This window comes from Phymastichus coffea, unplaced genomic scaffold (genome assembly GCF_024137745.1).
Source record: "Phymastichus coffea isolate CEN01 unplaced genomic scaffold, Cenicafe_Pcof_1.1 PCOF00122, whole genome shotgun sequence".
NCBI classification, from domain to species: domain Eukaryota; kingdom Metazoa; phylum Arthropoda; class Insecta; order Hymenoptera; family Eulophidae; genus Phymastichus; species Phymastichus coffea.
This window is the reverse complement of record NW_026706933.1, coordinates 328,643-356,257: the sequence shown is the minus strand read 5'-3', so window position 1 is coordinate 356,257 and position 27,615 is coordinate 328,643. Positions and strand designations below refer to the sequence as shown.

At 47.3% G+C, this 27,615-nt stretch overlaps 2 protein-coding genes across 8 annotated transcripts in view; one reads left to right on the top strand and one right to left on the bottom strand.

Moving 5' to 3' along the window:
- The window catches only part of LOC131671243 (teneurin-m), a 336,250-nt gene that overhangs the window by 215,671 nt on the left and 92,964 nt on the right, over window positions 1-27,615 (bottom strand). For 4 of the 5 annotated variants that reach the window (XM_058947513.1, XM_058947515.1, XM_058947514.1 and 1 more), the window contains exon 2: window positions 5,737-5,823. In XM_058947513.1, coding sequence (XP_058803496.1) covers window positions 5,737-5,752 — 16 coding nt within the window. In that variant the 5' untranslated portion in view covers window positions 5,753-5,823. Of the gene's footprint in view, window positions 1-5,736; window positions 5,824-27,615 lie in introns of those variants that run through there. The other variant, XM_058947521.1, reaches the window with a different exon arrangement.
- The window catches only part of LOC131671245 (putative inorganic phosphate cotransporter), a 34,974-nt gene continuing 23,132 nt past the window's right edge, over window positions 15,774-27,615 (top strand). The window contains exon 1 of one of the 3 annotated variants that reach the window (XM_058947526.1): window positions 15,774-15,906. The gene's annotated coding sequence lies outside the window, so the exon portion shown is untranslated. Of the gene's footprint in view, window positions 15,907-21,578; window positions 21,598-27,615 lie in introns of those variants that run through there. The other 2 variants (XM_058947527.1, XM_058947528.1) reach the window with 2 other exon arrangements.

Here is a 27,615-nt window from a genome sequence, read left to right as displayed (position 1 = left end):
AGAGAGAGAGAGAGAGAGAGAGAGGGAGAAGCGGCCATTGGGAATCCCTTTCGAGCAATTTGTTCGGGGTAAAGGGATGCGCCAGCGAAATTCATTTGGAAATTGAGCTCTTACATTACCTTTTACGTCGGGGCTTCTGGAAATATTTATTACAAGCGAGATTCTTGAAGTATCGCCTTGCCTCTTTCCTACAGCATTACCGATTATTTATCAAGAACTAGCGTTGATTCACCAAGTTTCTCATGGATTGCTCTAATTATAGATAAAACAATAGTATTAGTGATTTTGGAAGGTCGTCAAGTGGTCGTAAAAAGCTTGCAAGTGTAAAGATAATCCAAGAAAGTATAACGATGTTTTAGAAGTAAAGGTGAGGGTGAGGAAGCATCATCGCATCAAATAATCATTTTTCAGCGTAGCTCAAGTGAAACAGATAAGAAGAGAGCGCACCGCGCCGGCAGTGGGTAATGAAGGAGGCACCTTAAATTCCCAGGGACAAAGTGAGTGAGTGAGCGCAAGGCGGGGGCGCGCAAATTAAGGGCAGTGGCGGCGGCGGCGCGATGGTGCGCAGCTCGATTCGACGGACGGCGTCTCAATGACGGTAATAACACTAACTTCTTGTCAGTGCTCGCGAAAAAAAGAAAAGGAAAACGAGGCGGACGTGCGCGCTCGCGCGCCCTGGCGAAAGCAAAAGTAACGAGGCAATTCGTACGGAGGTTTCGTGCTCCGTTGCCGTATAAGTCGTCCTTTTTCCATCTAAGATGCCTGCTGCTCTGGCGTTTTCTTTAAGAGTCCTTGCTGGCTTCACTCTCATTTCTCTCTCCGTGTCAGAGTTTACGTCCACTTTATTTCTTTTGTCATTTGCGAGCACGTTTACATTATTGACTCTCATGCCTCGCGATACGTGATTTGTCTTCTTTGCGAGGGAGATAAGTAACATTCAGATGACTGAATCATGTCTCGTGAATTTTAATCGTCTTCTCAAAAGATTTCTATTTACAATTCACCTGTATCCGCATTTTCTTTGTACTTGTTCAGAACTTTTGGCGATAGTACAAGCCTAGATGGACATCTTTGTCGTATTCATATTCATATTTTGCATTTTACTTTTTCAAAGACTTTTATTTGAGGTTCGTTTGTTGCATCCTAGATATTAGTTTCTTGTGGAACAAGCACGGCATTTTGCATTCAATGAATTGTTTGGATTTCCGGCAGCTGCTGATGAATTTCATCAATTTAATATTTAACTTGGGACTGGAATTGCTTTTGCAGTTGGTCGTCGATCACATGAGCGAAGCAAAGTATGTATGTGCCAGAACTGAAAAACAGAAAATCATTTGCTCCCACGCGTGTACAGTGAATTTGTGGAGTAAGTCGACGATAAATCCTCCGGGCGAATGAAACAAGAATGAACGTGCGCGAGGCAACAGAAAATTTGAGTCGTGCACACTCGGACACAATGCGACTCGTTACCGTCGCAGCTCACGCTGACACTTTTCTCCCGTTGTCGTTCCGCTGTCCGTTGTCGTATGATGCGCTACCTTCACGATTCATTTTCTGCTCCCCCGACTCGTTCTATTTCATGATTATTTTTATGATCTTCATTATAGTAATAATGATATTACACGCAGGCCGTAAGCGTTAATTGCGAGAAAAGAGGAAGCAGCCGAATAATTGAAAAGCGTTGCGAAACTTGCTCAATTATCACGAGTGCCGTGGACGCGGACAAGAACAAGCAGAAGGAAAGAAAAGAAAATTGTATTTTTCCTCTGAGGGTAGCGAGAAAGCAGAGGAAAGGAGGTCAGTGCAGCGCGGCAGTGGAGAGCGGAGAAAAGAAACGCTCGCGCATTCGCGCATTCGCGCATTCGCGCATTTCTGGGCGCCTCATTAATGCGAACCGCATTATTTTTCATTTGCAGCAGCGGCGGCAGCGCAAATGAAAGGCTATAAGGGATGCGCTATACGTGACAATGAGAGCTTTTCTTCGCCCGGTTTTTCTCCTCGGCAAAATATTCCCTTATTCGTCGACTGGCCTCTTTTTCGCCGCGAGACGTTCGACACCCCTTTTCTCTACCCCAAGGCTGCGAGCTCTGCCAATGGCCCGAACGGTTATTTACGCGGGCTGATTTTCAATTTCGCGGGATACGAGGTTGCGTGTCAGGAACGAGCGGAGACGATAGACGGATGGAAAAGAAAATGATAAAAAGTCAAGGCAAGGCGATCTGGCGCATCGGAAGTCGGAAGGCGGGCGTATACGGCCGCGAGTTAACCGGCGATTTGGCGCGCGCACACATCGTAAAACCCACGCGCATTCGTTCATTGCTCAGTCTGCCCGTTTCTCTGGACACTCCTCTCCTCCGCGCACACTCGCGTACACGTACGAGCGAGCGATGAATGAGTCTAACGGGCATTGTTAACATCGCCGAGGGCGGCGCGCATTGTTTCCTCTCCGCAAGTGTCTCTCTTTCTTCCTTTCCGAGGTCGTGGATTACACGCGGGGGCTTCTTCGAGGAGCTTTATCTTTCTGCCTGGCTTACTCCTTTCGGGTTTATTCTCGTTTCTTCGGCCTCCCGCCCTCTTTCGGCAAGAATGTACGTGCACTATTTCGTTTGAATAACGGAGCGGAGCCCACGCTACGAGGAATTTTACGCTTCTCCATTAGCTTTGACCTACTGCCCACGGACCGAACTTGCGCATTTCTCTTTATTATTATTTCATTCGGCCTTATTGTCGGCGACCTAGCACGCGGAAAGTCTGGAGTGTCCCACTCGTATTGACTTTGCCGCCACTTTCAACGGAAGAAAGCTGGCAAATTTTAATATGCCGACAAGCCAGGACCGGTTCAGCAGTCAAACCAAATCTTTGCACAATTCACTTTTTTCATCTTGATGCAGATTTTGCGCGCGAGACGCGAAACGAGCTACCTCGTCTCTCAGAGATTTCTGGATAGCGACTTCATTCAAAGGGCAAACAGTGAGAATCGACTTTGTGCACGCCTTGTCTCTCTCTCTCTCTCTCTCTCTCTCTCTCTTCGCCGACATCCGCCCGCTGAGGCACAAAGATGCGTGGGCATTAATTCGTTATGCTCTTTGTTTCTCATTCCGTGTGAGTTCGACTGTAATTTATCTAGCCTGGTGCAGCCTCTGGATGTGGGTCAGTCTAGACCACTGACTGCGTCTTTATGTTTTACCTCTTTCGCCACCATATCCATTGTTTCGATACACGCTGTAATTTTCATCCGAAACAAATGCAAGTGATTCTTGCGCGCTATTTGCAACGACAAAAGCAAGAATGAAAAGTTTTCGGCAAAGAACTCTTGTGGAAATGATAGTGTGCCAGCTTTAATTAAATGTAGCTTCGATAGATCGACAAACTCTGCGCACTGGGGAGTTAATAAAATTTCTGAGACCGGGGATAGCAGCGGTGTGCTGAACGGAAGCTTGACGGTTGCGAATATATATTTGCGGTCTACAAGAAAGGAAAGTCCAATAAAAGGCCAAAATGCAGCTCGATCATAATCGTAAAATCGGTCACAAATCACACATTCGCGAGCGATCCATTATTGGTATATCCCCTATCGGCGCCAGCTGACCCCATCCGAAGTAAGAGAGAGAGAGAGAGAGAGCAACTCCGCGCACACGCAATTGTAGAAGGACGTCGCGAGCAGAGATTTTTGGGCGGCGGCATGTCGCGCCATCAGTTGCACGGAGAGAGGAGCATTGTTATTGACGCGTTCGCCTCATCAGTCATCTCGTGTCGCGCGGAGAGAGGCGAGGCGGGTGTTAACCTTCCTTTTTGCTGCGTTGTACGCGCGAAGCGAGGTGTCGGTTCCTTTCGAGGGGATTCCTTTCAGGCGAGCGTAGTGACGTTTGCGAGCTCGCTGCTGTTGTCGAGGGCATGTAAATCTTAGCAATGGTTTTATCGATTCCACAGCGAGACGCGACAAGTGATCGATGATCGGCATCGGCCGTCCCCACGAAATACTTTAATCCTACGAAAATTAATTTGCCAACTACGCACAGCCGCTGAATCGAGGGCTTACGAGGCATTCCGCGAGCGTTACGGGCTTCGGTGATGCCGAGCTCTTGAAAGGGTAACGAACGATCGTCAGATTTGATATTTACACGAGTAAAATGGACAGAGTTGTACGGTTTTGGCACAAGTGCTCCGTGAAGCGCAAACGATTGAATAAAGCGCTGGAGGTAAAATCAGGGAGTACAAGCATATTTGTCGACAAGAGTTGAGTGGACTTTGGTAAGCGGCAAATCGGGAGTAAGAGCGAGCGAGGGTAGAGTATAGAAATCGATGGTCGAACGTGCGCGGCGCGATCGAGCTCTCTGCCTTGGGAATTCAATTATACGAGAAGGGAGCGAGACAGGGATAGAAACTCTCCGGCTCACACATACGCCGCCGTGCCATACAAAACGTGTGCCGAACAATGGCGCGCATAGTCGTTCGATAATGAAGGGTGAATTGGCGCGACGCTCGCGGACCGTCGAATCTCTCGCTGTTTAAGGCAGCTGCTCGCGCCTATTTCGCTTTTCGACAAAACTGTGCTGATTAAGCGCCCCTTTCGGCTACGTCGCTGACGCGATAAAAATGTTGCGCTATCGCGCCGCCGCGCAGTACAATGCAACTTCGTTACCAAACTTTGCAGACACGCGAGTGAGAGAGGTAGCAGCTAGTCCAAGTTGCCGCGCCGCGAGTAATTAACATATTAAGTAAGCCGCCCATCTCTCGCCAACCGGACAAAGCCAAGGGCTCTAATGGCCGGCTCAGGCCAGTTTAGCATGTGAATGCCTCCCTCCACCAACTCGCAGATAGACTCAGAGCCAGGGATATTATTCGACAATGCAGTTGCCAGAGCGTCTTCGTCTTTCATCTTGTTTCTCGACGATTCGCCTCTTCTAAGCCTTTTCTTTTTCCTCGTCCGTTATATTCCATTTCAAACTCGCTGTCAATCGATCGACGCTCAACTCCTGACGCTTAAATACTGCGTGTATCAAACTGCTCTCGAAGCTGCATCAAATTTCAAGTTATGATTGTCTGCGGACGAATATAGATTTATGCCGATTTCCGTGCTCTTTAATGTTTGAATGCCAACTTGTTTATCGAATATCTAATGAGAACGTCGACAATGGAAATGGGATTCCTATTTTCATCTGCTTTTACGATTGCATTATATATCACTCATGTATTAATTCAATTCGAAATCACATCGACTTAATCAAGTTTATCATTCAGAATCCGCGAGTATGCCTTCAATATTTAATATTAATAACGGGAATGTCGCTCTTATTGGCAGGAAGCCAATCGAATTTAATCGAATCGTCTTAAAAATGCGCGTTGAGCCGGAAATTAAAATGAAATTAATGCCTCAAACAGACGCAATACGCGCGTGCATGTGAGCAGAGTAAAATTGAGTGTAGGTGCACTATTCTCTAGATCGCAGAGCGAAAACGACGACTAGGAGGCGATGACGACGACAACGGTGCAGAGTTGCCATTCGAGGCACGTAGATTGCTAACCTAACTTGTTTAGCGGTTTTAGTGGTATTTGATTAGTTGAGTGAATTTCCGAACTGTTTCATCGGCGTGCGAGAACTGCGTCGTCTTGCTCTCTCTCTCTCTCTCTCAGCATTCGCGCGCTGCACCCGCGCTTTTTAAGTCGTAATATAATATAACATCGCGGGGTGCGAATAATTATGCTCGGACTTTGATTTCTACAAATAAAACTTACCTTGAGAGTAGTTCATGACCTTTCATGTACCTCGGGCTTCACTCCTCGCCGGAGTTGCGGCGCCACGAGGATCGACTCTGCTTGGCCCTGCAACCAAATAATGCTCTTTGTACTTTTAAATCGCGCATCTGTCTTCGAAATACTTGAAAATACCGAGATCATTGCTGAACGCTTATCGCTGATAGCTCGCAGTTCGAATAAAGGTTGGGATATATGTGCTCTCAAACGCGAACGTCCAGATGGCCCGACAGAGAGAGGAGCTGACGTCAGCATCGAGTAGCTTATTAGTCCGCAGCGAATGGATGCGCTGTTTGCGCCGAGTATCGGCATAGTTGGCCAATAAGGCGCAGCGCGCAACTCGAAGGCGTGGTGCTGGCGACTGACGGGCACAGCTCTCACGTACTCCCTATTAGCCGAAAAGACGGTTAAAGACGTGCACGTGGGTCCGCTAGCTAATGATCCGCGCGACATAGTTACTACGCCCCGAGTTTTCGTTTTCCAAGTCTAAGTGCTTTCACGTGCTTCGATACGGGATGCGTCGATGCTGGTCATTCGCGCTTAACTATTCGATTTGAGTGCCAAACTTGCACTCACTCTTGCGGCTACCCCGTTCCCCCTTTAAATGGCTTTCCCAGCTATTTTATTCCTCCGTGAAAAAGACGTCGGGCATTGCTCAACTTTTGGCGCAGGCGCGACGATTCTTTCACTGCTATCTCGACTCTAATGCGAAAACTTGTTCCTCCGCGAAAGAGAGCTGCATTAAGCGAGACTTGTTGAGGCGTGCATTAAGCGAACGATGCGTTTGTACTTTAAAAAAGTTGCCGTTGCAGCGTGCGCGCGCGTATGTATATATGCGCATATACATACGCGTTATTTACATGTTTGTCCACGCTTCGCATTGAAAGGGGATTTTTGCCGCGGAAAGAGCGGTCGAGCCGCCGAGCAGGACAATGAAATTTAATTTATCGAGGCAGTAAACGGAAGTCGATGTTTGGGCTTTCGGCGGTGCTTCGGCAAGCTTTCCCGGCTAATGCACAACTGTTTACGCCGTCGCTTCTTTTATTTTGTTTCTTTTACGAGAGTTTTCGAATCATCTCCTTGGCTAGGAGGCGAACATTTAAAATTCCACCCGAGCCCATTTGTCCAGCGCGGGTATATTGTCCGCTGGGATGCTGTCGCTAGGCAATAGCTCTGGAATCAGTGAAATCAGCGCTATCGCAGAAATCGAGGAGGCAGCAGTGCACCAAGTGGAGCACGCGTCGTAAGTAAGACGATGTGAAAATTGCATCGGAGCATATAACTCGCACAAAGGTTTACTCGCCGACTTCTGTCTTATTATTTTCAAGAGGCAAATAAACGGCCTCGAGGGCCGAGCCGCGAGCCGAGCTGCGAGCATAACTGGCGCGGCCGTAAAACCAAGACTCGTCTATATCCCTTTCCTTATCCCCTCGCGCTCGCGCGGTCCTTGGTAATTTGTAATTTAATTTCGCGCCAGCCAACGGCCTCGAGAAGCCAGCAGACGCAGCCCCCTTTCTCGGGCACTTAACTATATACAGCGCGCTCTCGCTCATATTTGCAAAAAGCATCGCAAAGCCAAATAAGGCGACGAGGTGAAGACGGCACACGGCGCTCGATTGTCCTTGTAGGGAACGAATAATTGTCGGTGTTTTTTTCGCTTTCGCGAGTGCGCGCCACGCGAGCCAACTCCGGCTATTAATAAATCGCGTTGAGCGACGAATGCCGGATCAGCGAGCAGAGCGCTCTTCGTATGCATCCTACGCTAATTACCCGCGCTCGCAGGAAATGCCAACATGCGAGCATAACGCTCAGCTTCTCGCCATTAAATACGTGAATTAGCCACAAGAAGCACGCGCGCCTTCCATACACTTTCGCTCCATGAATCATTCGCCTGGCGAGCAAAACAACCCTCGGCCGATGAAGGAGTGCCACGGGGGGCTCCTCTCCTTGCGTAAAAACCAACTTTACGAGTTGCCGAGCTCACAAAAATCAATCGATATCGCGCTCCACCTCGGACGACTCCGAGGAGACTCTGCTATGACGAGAGTTTGTCGGTAAGTTATTGCCGACCGGCCGTTTATTGCGTTCCAAGATCCAAGATTCGGACGGCGACGAGGAGAAAACAAATAATTGGAAAATTCGAGGAATCCGCGAGGAAAGAGTAAGTGGATTTTTTTCGCTCGTCGAGCTATGCCGCTGCTCCGCTCGCTTTGTCAGCGATGCTAGAATATCGCGCAAAGACGCCGAAGGAGAAGACCGGAGAGTAAATTAAAAGCCCGAGCGCGTCCATTAATCTCGAGACGATAAAACGATTAGCGATCGAGAGCGAACGAAATAATGGGCAAATAGCTCTGAAAATGGAAAAAAGTGGGCGAGCTGTAGCGGCGAGGTGAGGCTCCCGAGGGGAAGTAGGTAAGAAAGTGCCCATGAATTTTATAGATGTGCCGCGAGAGTGTAAAGTGACCGGTAATAAGCGGAAGAAGGAAGCTGCAGCGGCGGAATCCGCGCTGCGTACGTCTGCTTTTACGATGGAAAGCTTGCGGAGAGTTGAATTGGCACGCGTCGACGCCGTGTTGTCCTGCTGGCACGTAAATCTAACGATCGCGATTTTCATCGCTTGTCTCTGAAGCACGACTCTGACCGCGCTCGATCGCGGTTTTCTTGGTATCGATGCAATAAAGCCTGTGCTCGCAGTCCGCCCGCGCTCTCGAGAAGTGCTGTCGATATTGCTCCTCGGCTTCCTATGCAAGTTATACGCCCTTTCAAGTTCACCTCAACATCGATTCTAGATACATCTTTAACAGGATTCTATTTAGCATCGCCTTTAATTGCACGATCGTGCTAAATATTCAAATTACCGTGCGCTATTCGCGGTATTTCACGCTATTCGTGACATTGACTATTCTAATTCTGTAAGTAGACGAGAAGATTTAATACAACTTTCCACCTGGTATCATCTTATTTTTAGCAACCTCGTCGTACTTTAATCTATTTCATTCTCTCGTTATAAATCTAACCCTGGACTTTGCTCTTTCACTGGTCGATCAGAGGAAGGTGATCGGCAGCTACGGATGGGAAACGACACTGCAACGATGGAATTTTCGCGGAGTTGGGCAAACATTTCATTGTTAATCGTGTTGATTATTCAAATAACGCGGCGATTCTCTTCCTTGCTCAAAGTAAGGTTGACATTGATCAGCACAAATGTACATCCAGACAATTGTCAGTAGGGATTCGCAACAACGGCAGCAGTAACTTAGGTAGGCACGATAAATCATGAGCCGTTTCGGAGGCGCACGGCAATCAGAGCAGATCGCCAATTACTTGCTGCACCCGGTGCTCGCGAGTCAAATAAAAAATGGCTAGCGAGAGCACTCCATCCATCGTCATTACCAAATTACCTACGTGGACGATGAAATAATTTACGGAGTGGACGACAGCGAGAGCAAAGCGAGCCTACAATTACCCGTTGGTTGCAACAGCAGCAGCAACATCCGTACTCGAGTTGTATTTCGATCGTGTCGGGCACCGTATAATCGTACGTGACAACCGATTATTATACTAGCTCTGTCGCGCGATGCTCGTGAGATGGATGGCACGCGTACTCCAGCTTAAAACGTCTCCGAGGACGCTTACGTGTGACGCCTTTCTTTTAATCTTATTTACGATGTTTGCAAATGACTTTTCTTTCTCAAAGCTCTGTGCTATAATTGTCTTGAGTTATGCTCTGTCGCTTTCGTGACTGACTTCATTTACTGGCTTAGCGCCCAGATACGAAAAAAACATGTACGGCCAAGCTCGTTTTACGTTCAGCTATGCTTTAGCCAAGTAAAGCTTTCCAATTTGCATTTGCTATACGTTTAAAAATAATTTATCTGGCTATATCAAACCTTGTTCAATTGTTATTTTGTAATTGTCGGTTGATGCGGCATCGTTTACAGCGATTACGATAGCTATGCCGACATAGTTGCTGCTGAGATAGTTTTCTCGAACTGCGTGGCTTTTGAAAGTGCAATAAAAGATGCGAGGAACCGGAGCAAATGATGGAATCAGGAAGAAATAAAATTCGAACGGTAAAGAGGGTAACGATTGTCGAAGAGAAAATGAATGCTATTTGGCGTTTGAAGAACCGAAACGGTATCTGGCTACTGAATTACGAGAAGGATGACGCAACCGACCAACTGGCCATATTTTCTTATCAAATAAACAGAAATAGTTGTTTCCTGGTGGAATAACTGTATTTGAAATTGTTCAGTGGCAGCACGGGATGCGCAAGGGAAAGAAGATACTTATCGCGAACAGTTCGAATCGGAAGCGCGCTCAAAGCGACGAGGAGACTGTGCGGCGCTCAAAGGATCGTCGCGGAAGAAACGGAAGAAACGGAAGAATCGGAAGAAACGGAAGAAACACAGAGCGCATGATAGTGCGGGCGGGTGCGCGAACAGTTTGCGATTTAACGAGGTAACTCGATACTGCTCTCTGGGCGTGCGCTAAGGGTTACACTTACTTCTCGCGCCAGCCTGCCTGCCCGGCTTATTTGCTTTGCTTTTGCACGGTCGAACGAGATTGGCAAAGTTTGCCCCTCTCGCGCTCGCTCTTTCGAATAAATTCGCAAAGAAAGCTGCATGCGAGCTCCACTTGATATTCATCCGCAAGCCGTGTGGCCTCGATCATTTCTCTCTTCGCGCGGCTCGCTTAATTCTAGTCGTGGCGAACATCAAAGTTTGGCGCCAGCCAGCGAGAGACCGAGACGAAGAAGCCGGCAGGACTGGCGTATCGATCGCGCGCGCGCCCGATTTCGAATTGGACGTCCGCGGAATGGAGAATTAGTATTCCATGCGGGCGAGGCGTTTCTTCGCTTCGGCACTTGCCGCCGTGAGTCGCGCGAACGCGCCTTGCAAAAGAGTCGAATTTATAAAGCCAGCTAGCCCAGCGAAATTAAGGATCTGTAAATCTGCGATCTCGAATTAGTATTCCGGCGAACGCCTCTTCCTCGTTCTCCGTTGCTTTTTGCCCATGCTGCCGCCCATGTCTTTGCCAGACAAATGGCGAGAAATTTGTTTGTTTCGGAGCCAAAACAGTTAATCCCAAAACTGCTCGAGCGTTCCGTGATTAAATCTCGCTGTCTGATGCGAGTCGGTTGACCGTCGACGGATCGCCGCTGCAGCGAGGATCATCAGAAACTGAATCTCAAGTCAGCGAATGAAATTGAAAGCTCCCTCGAGGCTGCCAGCAGAATGATGAAAGCCCGTCAAGCTGTGCTTGCCAGACGCCGGCCGGAGCAAAAAGAAGAGACCGCAGCGCGCCAGGGAGAAGAGAGAAATCGCTGGCCACGCGAAGGCCAATGAATTACCGCAGCCGTGAAAAATCGAGGCTCTCGCGCGGTGGTGCTGGCGCGGCCACCGCAAAAACGAGAAGCTCCTCCCCTCGCAGCTTTTTCTTGCCTGTTGTGTACGGCTTTCCTCGGCCGCGCGAATTTCCGAGTTATCGTCGCGGAACATTGAATTAAATATGAGAGACGAGGCCAGCTGCGAGTATGTAGGAACGCGAGCGCGCGCCTGTGCATGGGGCCATCGCTAATGGAGGACCCAAGCCGCAGACGCGACGATTTCACTACGACACTCGCGCGCAGCAATAAAAGGACCGACTAATGGCTCCATGGCTCCAGCCGCCGCCGCCGCCGCCGCCGCCGCCGCCGCCGCCGCGAGTTTGCCGCGCTGCGGTCTCTGCTGTACATGTACTATGCTGCAGCCTTCCAATTGATTTTTGGATGTGCTCAAAAGTTTGTCCGCGATAAAAATGCTCGGAACATCGGCAGATCGTGAAAGCTATGCCAAGTTATATATCGATGCGCTATCGTCTGCTGTCTGCGGTGGCGTCGCCCTCCTTGCATTCGATGACAAGGACAAATAGCCAAGCTCCTCAAACAGCTCCTCGATTAAAATCAATCAAAAAACAAACCGAATTCAATAGACTATTCTCACAACGACGCTGCACCCAAATCACGTGAACTTCTGAAGATCTTGCAATAAAAGCTGTCCCGGTCGTAGTACTAGTATTTGCGATTATTCAGCGGCAGGCGGGAGGGGAGCTTGCGATTTTGCGAATGGTGCTTGCGTCGAATAAACAACGGATTTCGAAGAGCGCGCAAGCTCTTGTGTCCATTGGTATTTCCCTCCCGAGGCAAAGACACTGCTGTGTATACGCGGAGGTTATTCGATGCTGGTCATATTCTCGCGGGAGGTCCTTATATACATCCTCTCTGAGATCTTCGGTTACCAGCGTATTATTCCTCAATTCTCTCTCTGCCAGCATTGCGTTACTTGCTTTTTTCGACTGTTTACTCTTTTAGCGGCTCTTAGGGCACTGTTTTTGCTGTTGTCACTCGCCTTCTCTGTTTGTTCGCAAACATGGAATTGTGGCGCGAGGGGTGCTTTATTTTCCTGTCACTGCAGTACTGCTGTACTTGGGAAAAGGGAGAGGGGTGTCGATGCACTCGGCGACGATTAATGTAAAGCAAAAAGTACGATTAAATCGTGGCCACAGCACAAAAACCAATCGCGAACAGTGGTCGATAAGAAGGTGCGAAAGAGAGCTGACGCTGACAAGGTCTCGAAATACAGTGAAAAGAAAGAAGAAAGAGGTAGATCAGCGCGACTGTGCTGGCGACGAGCTTCGACCAGATTTCCCCAGTGATTGTCTCGCTCTCGCGTTCTCTCTCTCTCTCTCCTTCTCTCTCGTTCGTCGGACCATTCATCGGCGACGTGACGAGACTATTTACCACAAGTTTTCCCGAAGCTTTAGCCGCTGCGCGCCGCATCCCCTGGACGCTTCTTTTTCGCTCTTTAGCTCTCTCTCTCTCTCTCTCTCTCCTCTCTCTTGCTGTACTGCTCGAGACTCACTCAATACCGAGTTTAGCTCCCTCTGCTACCCCTTGCTATGCAAATGCTTCCTGTCGTACTACTTTGTTGTCGTTGCTGTGAGCTCTCGATGGCTTATTTTATCGGACATCAACAATCTTTCATTCTGGCGTGATATTCGTTCAAGTTTATGGAGAATTTCTTTGAAAAGATGATTGAACGAAGTGTAAATGCGAACGGCGAGAGAGAGCGAGGAGACTATTGCAAGAACGAGACTAAACCAACAACGCAGTTGGAGTTGCAGAGCGAGGTATCCGTTTTCGGTCAATAAAAACAATCGTTAAAGCTGATACTCCTGGAAAATATATCCCCTGACTGGCGCGTGACCTTCTCGGTTGCATTAGGACGAATTACAGAATAACGAGTGGGTGCCATCGTCTACACTCTTTAAACCGAGAGAGGAGAGAGAGAGAGAGAGAGAGAGAGAGAGAGAGAGAGAGAGGAAGAGCCTTGGTTTGGTCTCGGGGTATTAATTAGCGGCGCTAGCGAGAGTGTGCACCTGGTCTGAGGAGAAGCGAGAGAGCGAGTCTTAAAGGCGGGCAAATTCAGTGCTCGGATTTCAGTGCTCTCTGAAGGGTTTTGCTGCACCGCGGGGGTAATTATTCAAACGGCATCCTTCGTGGCTGTACGCAAGCAAGAGAGAGTCACGCAAGAGTGCAACTTTGAGCTGGCATCATCCATCAGTCCTGCACTCTCTTCTCTTCTCTGCGCGTGTGTATACGTAGGCGCCAGCAAGCATTGTAGCCCGAAAATGTATAGCGAGCATCCATATAGCAGAGAACAAAATATACGTGTAATTCGCGCTCTCTCGCAGCCGTTTATACGCAGCGAGTAATTTATAAGTCTGCCCACGCAATCGCTTGTGCCTTCGTGCGCGCGCCAGCGCGCCAGCGTTCGCTTTTTAATTGTCTGCAAATCGCTTTGGATTACTCGCTGCTGCTGCTTCTTCTTCGCCACGAATCTCTATTATTTTCACGAGTGCGTCTTTATTTCATGCTACCGCACACACTCCTGCATCTTCTCGCAATTTTTTCCTTTTAATAATCCTGTCGAATTTTTTTCTTTCGACTATTTGTGCCTCTTGAGAATGACTAATGGACGCGAGATCACACCACAAAGCCTATGATGTGAGCTGGCTTTGGAACAAAATGCTCGGTAAATAAATGACACTCGTGCGAGTAAAAATATCGAGTCTAGTACGCAGGAACAAAGGCTTCTTTCTTCGCAAATTCGGCGTCGCTTCGGTGACACTTGGACACATCCTAAAAACGTAATCCTAGCCAATTAGTCATTTTTCGGATAATCGACTTAGGGTAAATTTGATTCCATAGGGTCGCCCGTTAACCCCGACAGCTACTTCCAGGGGTCTGAGTTAACGAACCATGCATAGTGGTTGCATGTTTTTGCAAATGTCAGATCAAACTATAATTCGATTGAAAAAAATGTCCAGCAGAAGATGAAGCATTGAAATGGATTTTAATTTATCGTGCACTTTGATTACGCTTGCTTTTAGAAAAAAGCATCTACTGAAGTAATATAGAGGCAGGATGTTAAAATTTATTCATAAGCAATACTAGAGATAAATCGGATACATTTGTTGGAATAAATCTGGCAATAAGCGGCAAATTTATTCATGACAGTCCAGAGAGACAAAGGAGTTGTATCCTTAAGGATTAATCAATTGGGCGCATCTGGAACGAAAGAATACTATTCCCAAAGCTACTATCCCCTGCTATGCCTTGCCCACGTGAGCTCTCTCGCGAACAAAAGCTATTGCCAACCGCTGATTTAATAACAAACAAATCACGTGGATCTAAAATACAAATAAAAACAAAATATCGGCTTTCGTTCAACAGATGTATGCTTTGGAACAATGGCTACGACAAAATCGAATGAATATTGAGTTTCTTTCTGGGCACTCGAAAAAAAGAATCGAGGTGACAGGAGCTTTTTCATTCGGCGTGTCGTGGGTGCAGCGAGCACGAGAAACGAATGCGCCTGCAGCGCCCGTTTGTTTCTTTCGCACCCGATCGTTACGTTCTGTTTATTTTCGCCGGGCCGTTCGTCATCTATCGATTTTCATTCGCGCATTCACACTTTCGGTGTGGTTTTTTGCCGCTGTTAAAGACCGCGAAAAAAATTCAAGTTGCCGCTTTTGTTCAATTGTTCTTACTATTATTTTCTCGTATTTTACTTATTATATTTTACATTTTAATTAACACAATTTACATATTTTCAATTCTTTTATTTCAATCTCTGCGTCTGAAATGTTTTCAGTTATTTTTGGACCAATGACAAATTATTTTCAAGTATTCCAAATGATATCACCACGTTCAGTATGTTGTTTCTTCGCCGGATGCCGGTATCAGTGGGGATGTCGCATGCACTTCCGCGCTTTCATGAATGAGTGTATAGTTTGTTTTTTTAACGGTAGAAGGTCGATATTCCGGTCTTTTTTAATTTCAATAGGTTGCTTTTTATTGTGGACAGCCTTAGCACGGACGAATTTTTTACTTTTCTTCGTGACAAGTTTCATAATAAGTAAATTTAAGATAGCCCATGAGTTCAAAACGAGCAATCGAATCAAAATAATAGACGAGAAAAGAGCTTTGAAATGTTGTCAGTAGTATTTCAATGATAATTGTTTTGTACTCTTCCTCCGTTGACTAACATTATCAAGGTCTAGTATCGCAAAAAAGTGACGGTGTCGCGTGGATATGCATAAAAATCAAGTAGAATATGCAATTTGACAATGTTGAACTGGAGCGCAGGTATTACCAAGTCTAAAGTGGTCAAAGTAAAACTTGTTGAAATACACTTGCTGTTTGCAAAGTAGGCATTGCGTAACGCGCCTTTGCCGGCAGCAGCAGACAGCAGACTACGAGAGCGAGCGGAAGAAGGTGTGTGCGAGCAGTAGTCGATTCCATGCAAATCGTTCCAGTGCAGTCGTTCGCACGGTAGCTGGCGAGCGCCGCGTCGGGATATCGGAACAAGTCTATTTACGAGGAAGAAAGAGAAGAAAGCGGCTTCAGCAGTGTGTGTGTGTGTGCACGCGTCCGTAATGTGCGCGAGATATTGAGCAGAGCGCACAACTCAATGCCAGTCGATAAGGATGTGGCCGGGAATGTTCGCGTGATGGTGCTGGCGCCATGGGCTGCCGATATTGCAAATATAAGCAGATCATTGCCGGTCTTCTGGATCATATTGACCGACAGCGACTCTCTTCCATTTGGTAAGGGATATTTCAATATCTGGCGTGGGCTACATCGCTATATAAAAATATTTCGACACTCGTAGTCGACCGAGAGCAAATGCCAACTAGATTAAAACGTAAATATCGCATATGACAATGCTCTCCGCGAGTAATCAATTTAGCATTAGCACGCTGAACCCTGGCAAATTTCCTCGAAAAACCCACGCACACGTGTATGCATGTATATATATTTAAGTATAGAGTCGCGCCGCAGAGCGCTGGCAAGCCGTAATAAAATTAGACGGGATGCGACAAAAAGCATAAACGCACGGCACGTAGCAGCGAGTACACGGCTAGCGGAGCCTTTGAAATTCACTACTCGCAAATTTGCCAGAGCCGGGCAGTGCTAATTTTGCGCCGAGAGAGGGCCTACGAGCTAACTCGAGCGCGGAAGGATCGCAATTTAGAGCGCGCACGACGAATTTGCATTCTTGACCGCCATTCGCGCGCTCCGTTATGTGGTTGAGAGATGGGCGCAGGCCATCATCGAGAGACAGAGAGAGAGAGAGAGAGAGAGCCTGGCTGAACGCATCGGCACCTAACGTTTCATTGGAAGATGGAAGGCGCGACTTGTTCCTTTCCTCGTCTTCCCTCCTCTCTAGCTCGGTTTTTTCGAATGCACCTTCCAGTGATTCAATCGAACTTGAACAATTTGGCTTCGTTTTTCCGTTAGCATGGAAATTGGTTTGAAAGTCCTTGATGAATTTCTGGCGGGGAGAACAATCAAACGCTGCTCCAGTTTCTAGTGTAACGTTACGTACGTACGTACGCGATAGGAGTAGTTCGGCTTTTGCTGCTAATGAACACTCGTAACTTTAAAAGGTTCGACGCTGAAAAAAGAAAAGAACGTGGTTCACGAGGGATATCTTGGACGAAACGACAAAATGATCTCGAAGCCGTCGGCTTAAATACCTCAAGCGAGAATAAGATAGTCAAAGTTGATAATGAAATTCGGGAGCGAGCCGTAATAAAACACTAGAACCGCAGGTAGGTAAGGGTTAGCCGGTGCCAGAGCCGCACGTCGACCCGACACCGTGCTCTAAAATTCTCTGGCTCTCTCATCCAAAATCCAGAGCGCTGGCAGGACACGGGGCTAATTTGCCCTCGTTAGCGTGTGACTGCAGGGGCTCCTCGTTATACGACGACAGCAAGAGAGCGCGAGCGAACACCGCCTCGTGTTAATTACACTTACACGCTGTCCGAACGCCGAGCGAGATAATGTATCAGCGCTCCTAAACGCCCAAGTAAGTGCCATCCTCGCTCTCTCGCTCTCGCGCGTACGCAAAAACGACGAAAACGATGACATTGAGCTTGGCTAGTTACAGATGCGGAGTGTTGCGCGCATTTTAACCACAAGCATTATTCATTCGATTGCAACTTGAGCAGCAATTCTCACCCTTGGTGATTTTCGTTGCTATCAAAGCTCATTCTGCGTGTCAGACTCACCTGAAACAGACAATAAAAGCCACAATTATTGACAATTGGCGATCAATGATATCGAGTGAAATTTAACGCATCGCGTAAAATTGGTGATAAGTGCAAGCAGCGTCATTTCAAAGACGGTGAATTTTCAGTAAATTTTCACGAAACAATGATTTCATTCGAAATAAAATTCACGCATAAGCGACGAGGCAAAGCGGCTTTCGCGCGAAAAAGTTTCTCGTGCTGCACACACAAACCAACAACTGCAACACGCCACTCTCTCTCCCTCTCTCTCTCTTTCTCATTCTTTTCCTTACTCACGCTCAAGCGCGAACGTACTCGCACTCCCGCGGAATTCTTGCCGGGGATTTACTTGTATTTTATTCAGGCACTTTATTCGGAGAACTTGTCACTGCTTTACATTTCCATCGGTCGATGAGCGCACCGAGAGCGAGAGCGTAGAATGCAAGCCAACTACAACAGCAAAATAAAAGCTACGAAACTTTGTTCGCATTATGCTCCCCGCTATATTCATTTTATTTCAGCTTATTATTCATTCTTCCGCAATGTAGCTGATTAAAAGCACGCTGCACTTTTTTACTCCAGTTTTTTTTTGCGACTCTTATCCAACTTTTCCCCGTACGCCGTTTGTTAATCTTGCTGCGGTATTTTCAAATCCCATGTCATTTTATCGCCACGTGAAAGCTCTGATAAAAGAATGCAGGAAAATACTGGTCCACATTTTTAAAAGCAACAACAACATCCACGAGAATCAATAATTTTAATGAAATTCTCGGAGAAAACTGGAAAGGTAATAACGTTGAAATGAATAATAATAAAAATCCAATTATCCGATCTCCCGTCCACTGATAGCGAGAGCGCCTCGGAGATATGGCGAAATATATAGGGGGATACTCTGTCGGGAAAGAGGGAGAGAAAAAAGGGAAGTAAAGGAGGCAAGGCAGACGAGCGAGGGCATCTGGCAGGCTGCCGGCTATTTCTATATCCGGCGGACATACGTAGCACGCGCCATCAACATAGCCAACCCTTTTGCAATGGTACCACCACCTCGTCGGCCACAGAGCCGCGAAAATCTTTCTTCGTCCACTTTGCGCGTCGGTCAGAAAGAGAGAGGGAGAGAGAGAGAGAGAGAGAGAGAGAGAGAGAATGAGAGCAGCGTCTGCCGCCGCCGACGACTCTCTCTCTCTCCCTCTCTCGCCAAGTTCTTTGATCTGCAGACTTTTCAGGCTCTCGCGGCCTACTCGCGGCTTTAGCGCCGCTACGTTGAAATATGATGGCTTGAATTTGATTGAAAGTTGACCTCTTTTTTCTCTCTCACGCCCCATCGCGTAACAGTCTCTTTACCGAGCTTTTATTGCCTCTAACGTTAATTGGATCCTTTGAGCTTACAGTGTGTGTAATGGAACTCTCGCGAGCTTTACACGAACACGGCTAATTAGAATTTCCAAAGTATACATTAAAATTCATAGTACTGGATATATTTCGTTGGAAATATTTGGCTGAAAGAGCTTCGTTAATTGGAAATATATTGTTTTGCTGTTGTTTTGCGAAAGCAAATGCATATTGCTATATGCTATTGTAGGATAGTTATGGATCGTCCAGCAAAGAAGCGCGAGCAAAGAAAAAGCCGTTGAAAAAGAAGCATGCCAAGTAATGAATGAGCACGCGAGTTACAAATCGAGATTAGAATTAAAACGAAACGATAGGCAAGTGGAAAAGCCATTAGAGGGGTATAAGTTGAGTAGGAAGTTGTGTCGTTGGGGTTTTTGCCACTTTTGCCACGGCGCGGCAGTAGCGAGAGAGTAAGGTTACAGCTGATTTCTCGGAGGCAGCGGTATTTTCATTGCATTCTTTGTCAGCACTCGAGTTAATCGCGTAATTCGCGCAATTTGCCCAGTTCTTAGATGGCTCACACGCACCGCCGCGGCCGTGCGTCTTCGCACCAGTCTGACAAGTGTAAAATTATTTCATAAAGCTGGCTGTCTATCTGCAAGTGGACGCCGCGAGGTGCGCCACAATGGCCCTTTAACGATCGCTCGCGAATCCGCGTGGGCGTAATATTTTTAATTAACCGCGGGAGGGGGTAATTCGTAAATTCCTGAGGAGCGTGCGTCTCAAGGACGCGCGTGCGTCCCTCGGCGCTGCGGTCACTAAATGGATTCACGTCAGAGTGCTGAATGCGCCAGCCCTTGGGAAAGTTAACCCCTTGGCTGCTGGCAGTGGCGCTGCACCCTCCCGACAAAGTCTACGCAATGACGCCTGTAATTTCGTTTCGAGAGGCTCTCCCTCTCTTTGAGTTTTCGCCGAGAGTTGAGAAACGCGTCACTTGGTGCAGCTATGCGAGGGCTGCTGCCCGCTATTGGCTTTTTCGGGGGCTTTTTCCTGTTCTCTATTGTGAGGATCTTAGGGGGGAACGACGGGCTTATTAACTGGCCTTTATGAAGACGGAACGCTTTTGGTTTTTCTTGTTTTCATTACTACCACCTCGTTCCTCCGGTATATAATTTTACAAGCTTCTTGCCATCGCCGACGCACCTTTTCAATTGATCCGCGCTAATGCGCCTATCCAATTATTTATAGCCACGCCTATTTGCAAAAATTATTATTGTCGCAGCCGCAATCCACTTATCAGAGAATTTGGCGTAAAAGCCCAGCACATGCATTAGGCCATTAGGATACGCATTAACAGAGCTAGCGAGCGGGCGAGCGCGATGAGTTGCTGCCCCTCGCGCCTTATTAAACAATCAAACACAGAAGGCGAGTGGAACGCTGGAGAATTGCGAATTCTCGCAGTCGTCGTATATACGTTGTCTTCGCCGGGAAACGGCCAACAATTAAGCATCTCGTTAGCGCGCCTCATATAACTTCATGTCTCTCTCGCTCTCTCTCTCTCTCTCTCTCTCTCTCTCTCTCTCTCTCTCTCTCTCTCTCTCTCTCTCTCTCTCTCTCTCATCCCAAATGTCGACAGTTGTTCGAAATTATACACTAGCCTGGTGCATGGCGTTCCTCGCTCTACGCGCCATACTCATTAGTTGTCTGTCATGATAATGCTTTTTGATGAGTTTGTAACTGTTGACTTTTGCCAAGCAATGACTCGAGTGAATTATTTTCAACAAACGTTTAAATGTGATTTCAACTCCAAACTCCTCTTTATTATTTGTATTCTTTGATACGGCCAGGCATCGCTTTTATAAAAACTCGATTCGTCAACTGAAATTTTAAACTGCTGGGGAAGAGACGCGCGTCGACTCGTCGCCCTCTTTCAGTCGTTTTCAATGTGACTCGCAACATCGTTGCGCGATACTCAAAAAATGTGTAAGCGGAGAATGAATCGGGTGCAAAGACCGAGACGATCCTTTCTCGAGTCGCGCAGCTTACTAACAGTCGCTGCACGCCAACGGAGCAGCCACACGCCCAGTGAAAGGTACATTCAACGCTGATATTTACAAGTGAACAGTTAGTCTAGGCGCTATTTTGGCCTCCAAATAGAGACGCATGCCTCGTACAGACGTACTCCGGAAGACAAGAAAGGATAAAAATGACTTTTAATGAAGTTTCAAAGAAATACGTGCATTACGAGAGGAGTTGTTGATAACTCGGAGCAACTCCAAAGTTAACGATGAAAGAATTGAAAAATTGCACGACTGTGATAGTACTACTTTCCGGTTGATGGAGGATATTACAACTATATCACGGGATTGAAGGAGAACTTACAGAATAAATGTATAATTTGCATAATTGTGCTTATGTAGGCGCGGAAGGAAGAGTATGCTTTAAATTATAATTTTTTCAAGTTATGCGCGAACGCTTAAGCGGCTTTACATATTTAAGATTTAGAAAGGATTTGACGAAAGTCACCTCTACGGCTTAATAACGATTAAGGAAGAGCGTGCATGCTCGCGCGCTCAGACGCGAAGAAGCAGCTCGGCAAGCGGGATCTCGACTGGTCCAGCGGGCATGCAGCGCGCTGCGATCCTCGCGCACCGGGCGGCTCTTCGGGGGCCCACGTGTTCTCGCTTGACTTTGCGCAAGGCAGGCGAGCCGCGGCTTCGCATGCGCCGCGCTCCCGATATTCCAGCAACAGTGCGTCCTCCTCGTTGGCCCGCGGCTCGGCGCTTTTTCCTGCTGCCAGCAACGCCGGGATATTCAGCGTCCAACATAGTCGCTCTGCTCTGCTCTGTCGGTCCGTTTGCTGGTACGCCGGGCGCTCGCGGCCACCGCACACAGGTGAGTCTTCTTTCACGGAGTCACTTTGCCCCGCGGCTGTGCTAGCGCTGATCGCGCACGGCGCCTTCGCCTAACCAGCAACAACTCCAGTGTTTTTGTTAATAAGCATAAGCCAGCGCTACGTGCTACTGCGGCTCGCGCAGACAGTGCAAACAGTTGAAAATGAGGGCTTGCGGCACATGCGTGCTGTCTCGCAGCGGTCCCTCCAATGATAAGGCAGGCCGCGCTGTTGCGTCAGCGTTTCGTAAGATTACACGCCGAGCTGCCCATCAACCCATTAACTCGCGATAACTTCGTTAAGCCTTCTCGCTGTTTGCCGCCTTGCCCCCGGATCGTTTCCATTGTGCATCAACTTGGCGCATCGTTGCAGCTGCTCGCTCCAGTTCGTTTATATTACGATGCGACCGTTCGAATCTCGATCCGCAAAAGCTCATTACAATGGATTTCGCGCGCGGCCGCCCAGAGAAAAAGCGCGAGATTCGATTTATCGCCCGGGTGTAATTACGTATTCACGCGCCGAAGCAGCCAGCGCGAGAGAGAAAGAAGCACGGACAGCTGCACGCGCGCACGGCCTCCTCCTGACAGCTCCTACGCAAGTAAAGTACGTACCTAACCTCCTTGCTCGAGCGTGTGAACCGCCCTCGGCGAGATCCGGTGTGCGCATACGTTCACGCTACATGGCAAGCCAGAGAAAGCTGCAGCGCCTCTATTTCCTTCATTTTTCGTTTCACCAAAACCAATATCAGATCTATTTTTGTCACCTGAGCGAACGTTGGATCAATAAGTGTGTGCGGACACTTTAATACATCTGATGATTGAAATGCGCGGCTGCGCTAATATTGATATTGCATAATGTTATCCCGACTTGCATAAACAACCGAGCTTCATGGAAATAGCCAAGGATGATGTAATAACTCCATTCGCTCGGTAGACAGTTCAATCAGCCGCTATCGACACGACAGAGAGAGAGACAGAGACAGAAACAGACAGACGCCCGGCGCTTGTACTTTTCTCGTCTCTCTCCTGGTGGTAGTTGAACTTGAACTTGAGTGTGCGCGTGCGCGTGCGTCTCCGACGAATTCCAGCGCCAGAGAGACCTGTTCAATTACTCTAAGGGCCTACCGAGTCTCTCTCTTTTCTCGACCTTCACCTTTTTTCTCTTTTCTCGATTTGATGAGTTACTGAGCCGAGTCTTTTCATCAAGGAACTTGACAAATGACTTATTTCACATCTCGTTGGCGACACTTGTGCCACAGGTAAAACCACAGTCTTCATTTGGATTTCTACTCTTATAATTTTGAGACATAGAAATGATCTAATGTGCAATCGTAGTTATGAATTTTGAAAAAAATGAATTTTCAATTGAGATTATTTGCCGATGAAAATTGTCGATCGATGCCAGCAAGGTTTTATACTATCTTTACATGTCTCTCTTCTAGGTAACACAATTACGATAATGCACGCATAATAGTAGAGCATGGCACGTAATCTCGTGTAAGCAAGCTTAATATAGAAGCTTTATTAATCAAAGCATAATCCGCAGCACAATAGAGGCAGCAGGTACTTTTCAAAAATTGCTGATTTTTCAAAAGCAACGAGCATTCTAGAGGATTCTCAAAGGAAAATAGGAAAGATGAATGATTTAATAGCAGACCATTCGAAAAGCTTCAATATATGAATTCCAAAGGCAATGAGCTCACACAGTCGTATGGTGTTTCTACGTTCCTCGCACGCGATCGCTGCCTGAAGCAGCATCTTCCTCTCCTCCTTCCTTCTCCGGTCGTTGCTTGGTCGCATCTTGAAGGATTTTTAAAGTCGCGACGCGACTGCTATTTCTGGCCGAGTGGAATAATCTGTTGCCTGGAGAGACGATTCCTGGGTCAGGCGAGCAAGGCAGTCGGGGCAGTTTGTGCGCGAGTTTAAGAGCCGGTCCCACGAGCTCCCACAACCTGCTTCTCCTCTCTCTCTCTCTCTCTCTCTCTCTCTCTTATTCTCTTCTTCGCTCCTCACCCAGCCACTCACTCAATCTTCGAGTAGCCGCAAGGAACCAATGAGCTTTATTTTTTCCAAATGATTTTTCTTCCGAAGTACATACACTTCATTCAGCAATCGCTCGCTTTTATTTAAATTACCTCGCGCGTATTGATTGAGCTCTATCGAATTGTTGCAATCCACATTTGGTTCGTATTCTCATTTTTATACATGTTATTTTTCGTCGCTGAAAGTGTACTCTGCCGATCGATCTATTTGGAAATGCTTTTAATTTACACGCTTTTAACTCAATTTATCGGCGATTCAATCAACTGTTATATTGTTCTGAACAAATCAAAGCAATGAAGATATTTTCGAGAGTTTATTAGGCGAAAAAATTGATGGGTACGTTTTTTTTTAATTGAAGCTGAACGGATAGAAAGAGAGAGAGAGAGAGAGAGAGAGAGAGAGAGAGAGAGAGAGAGAGAGAGAGAGAGAGAGAGAGAGAGAGAGAGAGAGAGAGAGAGAGAGAACTGAAATCGTTAGTCCCAAACAACAACGGATGAATGGCTTTAATTTTACAGTTGGCTGAGTAAATTAAAAACGCAATAAAAAATTGCTTCATTAATCATGAGACAAATCTCTCCAATTCTCCAAGCAAAAAAAACATCCTGCACTATGGTAACAAAGCTTACGCTGCAATGCAGCCTGTACCGGTAAACAAATTACACGCTTTTTCTCTCAGCCTCTCGGAAAAATCCGATGTCGCGCGCGTTTCAGAGTACGCCTCGGATAAATAACTCATCGTCTGTGGCGCGCGCGCGTGGATTTTGACGCCATCTCTCTCTCGCTCTCTCGAACGTTGGCTTACAAATTGGCCTGACACGTGCACCAGCCGAATATCGACATTTGTCGCTGCTTCGTCGGTGATGCGGCTTACGTCTGCTGTGCCCACGGGAATTTTTCGGGAGGAGGGAGAGCGGAAGCTGTCCAGGTAAATGACGTTTCATTGGGATTTGATAGGGCTTATTATAATATTTACTGGTCATTATGCTCGGAGCGCAATTAACGCGGAGTACACTTCACTGCTCGCAGACTACTGCGGTATTTTGCACAATTGCCAGGGTGCACCGGATTTGGCTAATGAGAAATTGGCGCTGCCGCTCATTGTTGATAAGTCGACATTTTAAAACAGTTGGAGAAAGTTAGCCGCTTATTATTAGGTGAAACAAGATGTATTAAAGTCGAGGTTTTACTATACTGATCTTATTGCAGATAAATATAATTTGCTCAGTATAAATTAAGACGATGAATATCAATTACGCCGATCAATGCCAGATTGATAAGAATCTGGCTAATATTTATGAGATTATTGCGTGAGATTTCTTTCCACCGCACATCCCTGGAGCGAACAAGCTCGCAATATAACGTTGATATACACTGGCGCTGCGGCTGCGTGCAAGCCTAAAACAGTTCTCTCGCTTTAGCTGTCAATTCCCATGAGTTTATTGGAACGCTCGCTGAGCATTGGACATGGCTTCCGCAATCTGAGAAACGCCAGAGCGATTCGCGGTCAATGCACTCGTGGAATACCCATAGTCTCTGACTGTCTCTCTGTTGCTGTTGTAACGGCGATGAATATCGCAAGATTGTATTCCGCGCGAATACAAAGAGAGAGAGAGAGAGTGAGAGAGAGAGAGAGAGAGAGAGAGAGAGAGAAGGGGAGGGGGGAGCTGGTCCCTCTTCATTTTCGCAAGCCTTCACTTGTCGTTACATCGCCTCAGCCTGATTGTCACAGCAGCCACGACGATCTATTGAATAATTAATAAATAAATCGAGCCTCGCGCGAGGATATTTTAATCGTAAAATTTTCAAATTTCTTTGTTGGATTCTGTGTGGTGCGCTGTCTCTCGATAAATCTGTAAGGAGTGTATTATGTACGGGCGATTCAGAAACGGAGCAAGAGAAGGAGGCAAAGGACCTCGTTATTGAATCTCTTTTTCTCACAATGGCTACTGTCGCGCGCGCAGAGTGGAGAGATGGAAATAACGAGCTCCGCTGTAAAATATACACGCTAGCGACGTGTACGGCAGGCCAGCTCTGATAGTAGATTAATGCATTCCGTGGGTAACGAGGAAATGCGCGCTTGACGATCCAGATAAAAATATATATATGCTTGCGCGAGCACCGAGAGGAAGCGAACGACGGGATTGAGAGAGGAGCGAGGGAGGTGTGTACAAGCAACGATCGCAGCTAGCGCGATAAGAGCGGGCGAAACGAAAGGAAAAAAAAACCGAGTGTGACGCGCCCCGGTGTGTTTGTTGGCAATTAAGATTGAGTGAACTGATAGACGCATCGCGAGTATGACGAGTTCATAGTCTCCGAATGGATTAGTCGTTATTGAATCGACAATGCTCGTAGCTTGCGTGTAAGGGCCCCGAGTTGTTTTGCCTTTTTTCGGAAGAACCGTGACGACGACGACGACGACGACGACGACGACGACGACGACGACGAAGACTCGACTGGTGGCCGACAATTTGTCAAACGCTAACTTTGGCGTCGTCGTAGCTTACCACCCGGCAGACGTGCGAGAGCGCGGGCCGTTATGCACGTCGCCAACTTTTCTTCTGTTTTTCTTTTGGTGCGCGGCTCATTGTCCGCGGATAGCGGACTTTCAATTATACCCGCGGCGCACGTTTCATTAATAAGGCGCTTTTCTCGCTTCCTTTGCGCGCAGCCTGACAAGTGGATGACGGCTTCGCAACGGGTGTGCATCGAAATGAGATTTAATGATTCTTCGGGTGTCGCCTCTTCTCCGCCTTGGCTTTTCGCTTAGGGTTAAATTTGTCGAGAGCGAGATAAGAGAGACCGAATAGAATGTTTGAACACAGATTTGCAAAGCTTTTGGCAAGCGTACATTCTCATTTGCTGATAGAATCGTAATAACCCAGTAATTACATAGAGTTCTCTCTTGGAAAATATACGTACTGTCTGCTCTCGCTTTATGCTCGCCGTCTGGTGGAAACCTACATTTGTCTGCGCGATAAGAAGCTATAGGCTTTTGCTGAAATTCCCAGTGCGATTCTCGTGGATAGCTTTGATCGCATCAAGCCGCGACCTGGCATAGGCTAGAGAGAGATGAGAATCTCTTCCTCGCAAGAGCTGCGAAGGGACAGATATTGGAATGCCAGTTGGCAACTGTTTGAATTTTCCGGCCAGATGGCTATCGCGGCAAGGAGAAAAGAGTACATAGGTTTACTTTTCTGTGCCTGCAGGGCACGTATGCATGGCCGCGCGCGATTCCATTGAAATAACCGCGGGCCAGAATTTTTGGCTGTGCGCCCGAATAAATTAATCTTTCTCTCGCTCAAGATCGCGCGATTGGCCCGCGCGAGCGCCAGATTAATTTTATATTAACCTCGCTGTTATCTCGAGCTTGCTTACAAAGCTGATTTCAAACTTTTTTCATATATGCATCCTCGGACGTACAATTTCTAGCTTTTCCTTTAATTACAGAAAAATAAACGTTATTTACGCCTGCCGACCATGACGACGATGTCCAAACTTCTCCTCTCAACAGCTCGTTGTCAAGTTACCGAAGTCCTCTCGAGCAAAAGACACTCGGTATAATTCTACCGTTCCGCGACGGCATATCGCGAAACTTAGCGCAAAGTGCTTGACTTTTTCCGCCGGTGCGCACGCCAATTTTGAAAATTTTATCGCTCTGCGGAGAAATTCGAAAGAAGAAATTTGAAATCACGAGAGAGGGGACAGTCGCCTGGGCTCTGATAGCGAGTTCGTGGTTAGCCCAGTTCGCTCGACCATAAACGACCAGATAAGGTGTGCGCGAGCGCGCGACTCTGTCGGAAGTTTCGCGGGCCGGAGGAGGGCATTTAAAATCCGTAAATTTTCATGAAAACGACGCGACCTGCCCATTAGCGAGCTGCCCTACGCTCTCTCAACCTCAACGCGTATAAATCCCTTCTAGTCTCCTTTTAATTATAGAAAAAACCTTTACTCTTTTTATTTCTTTCGAAGCTTTCAGCT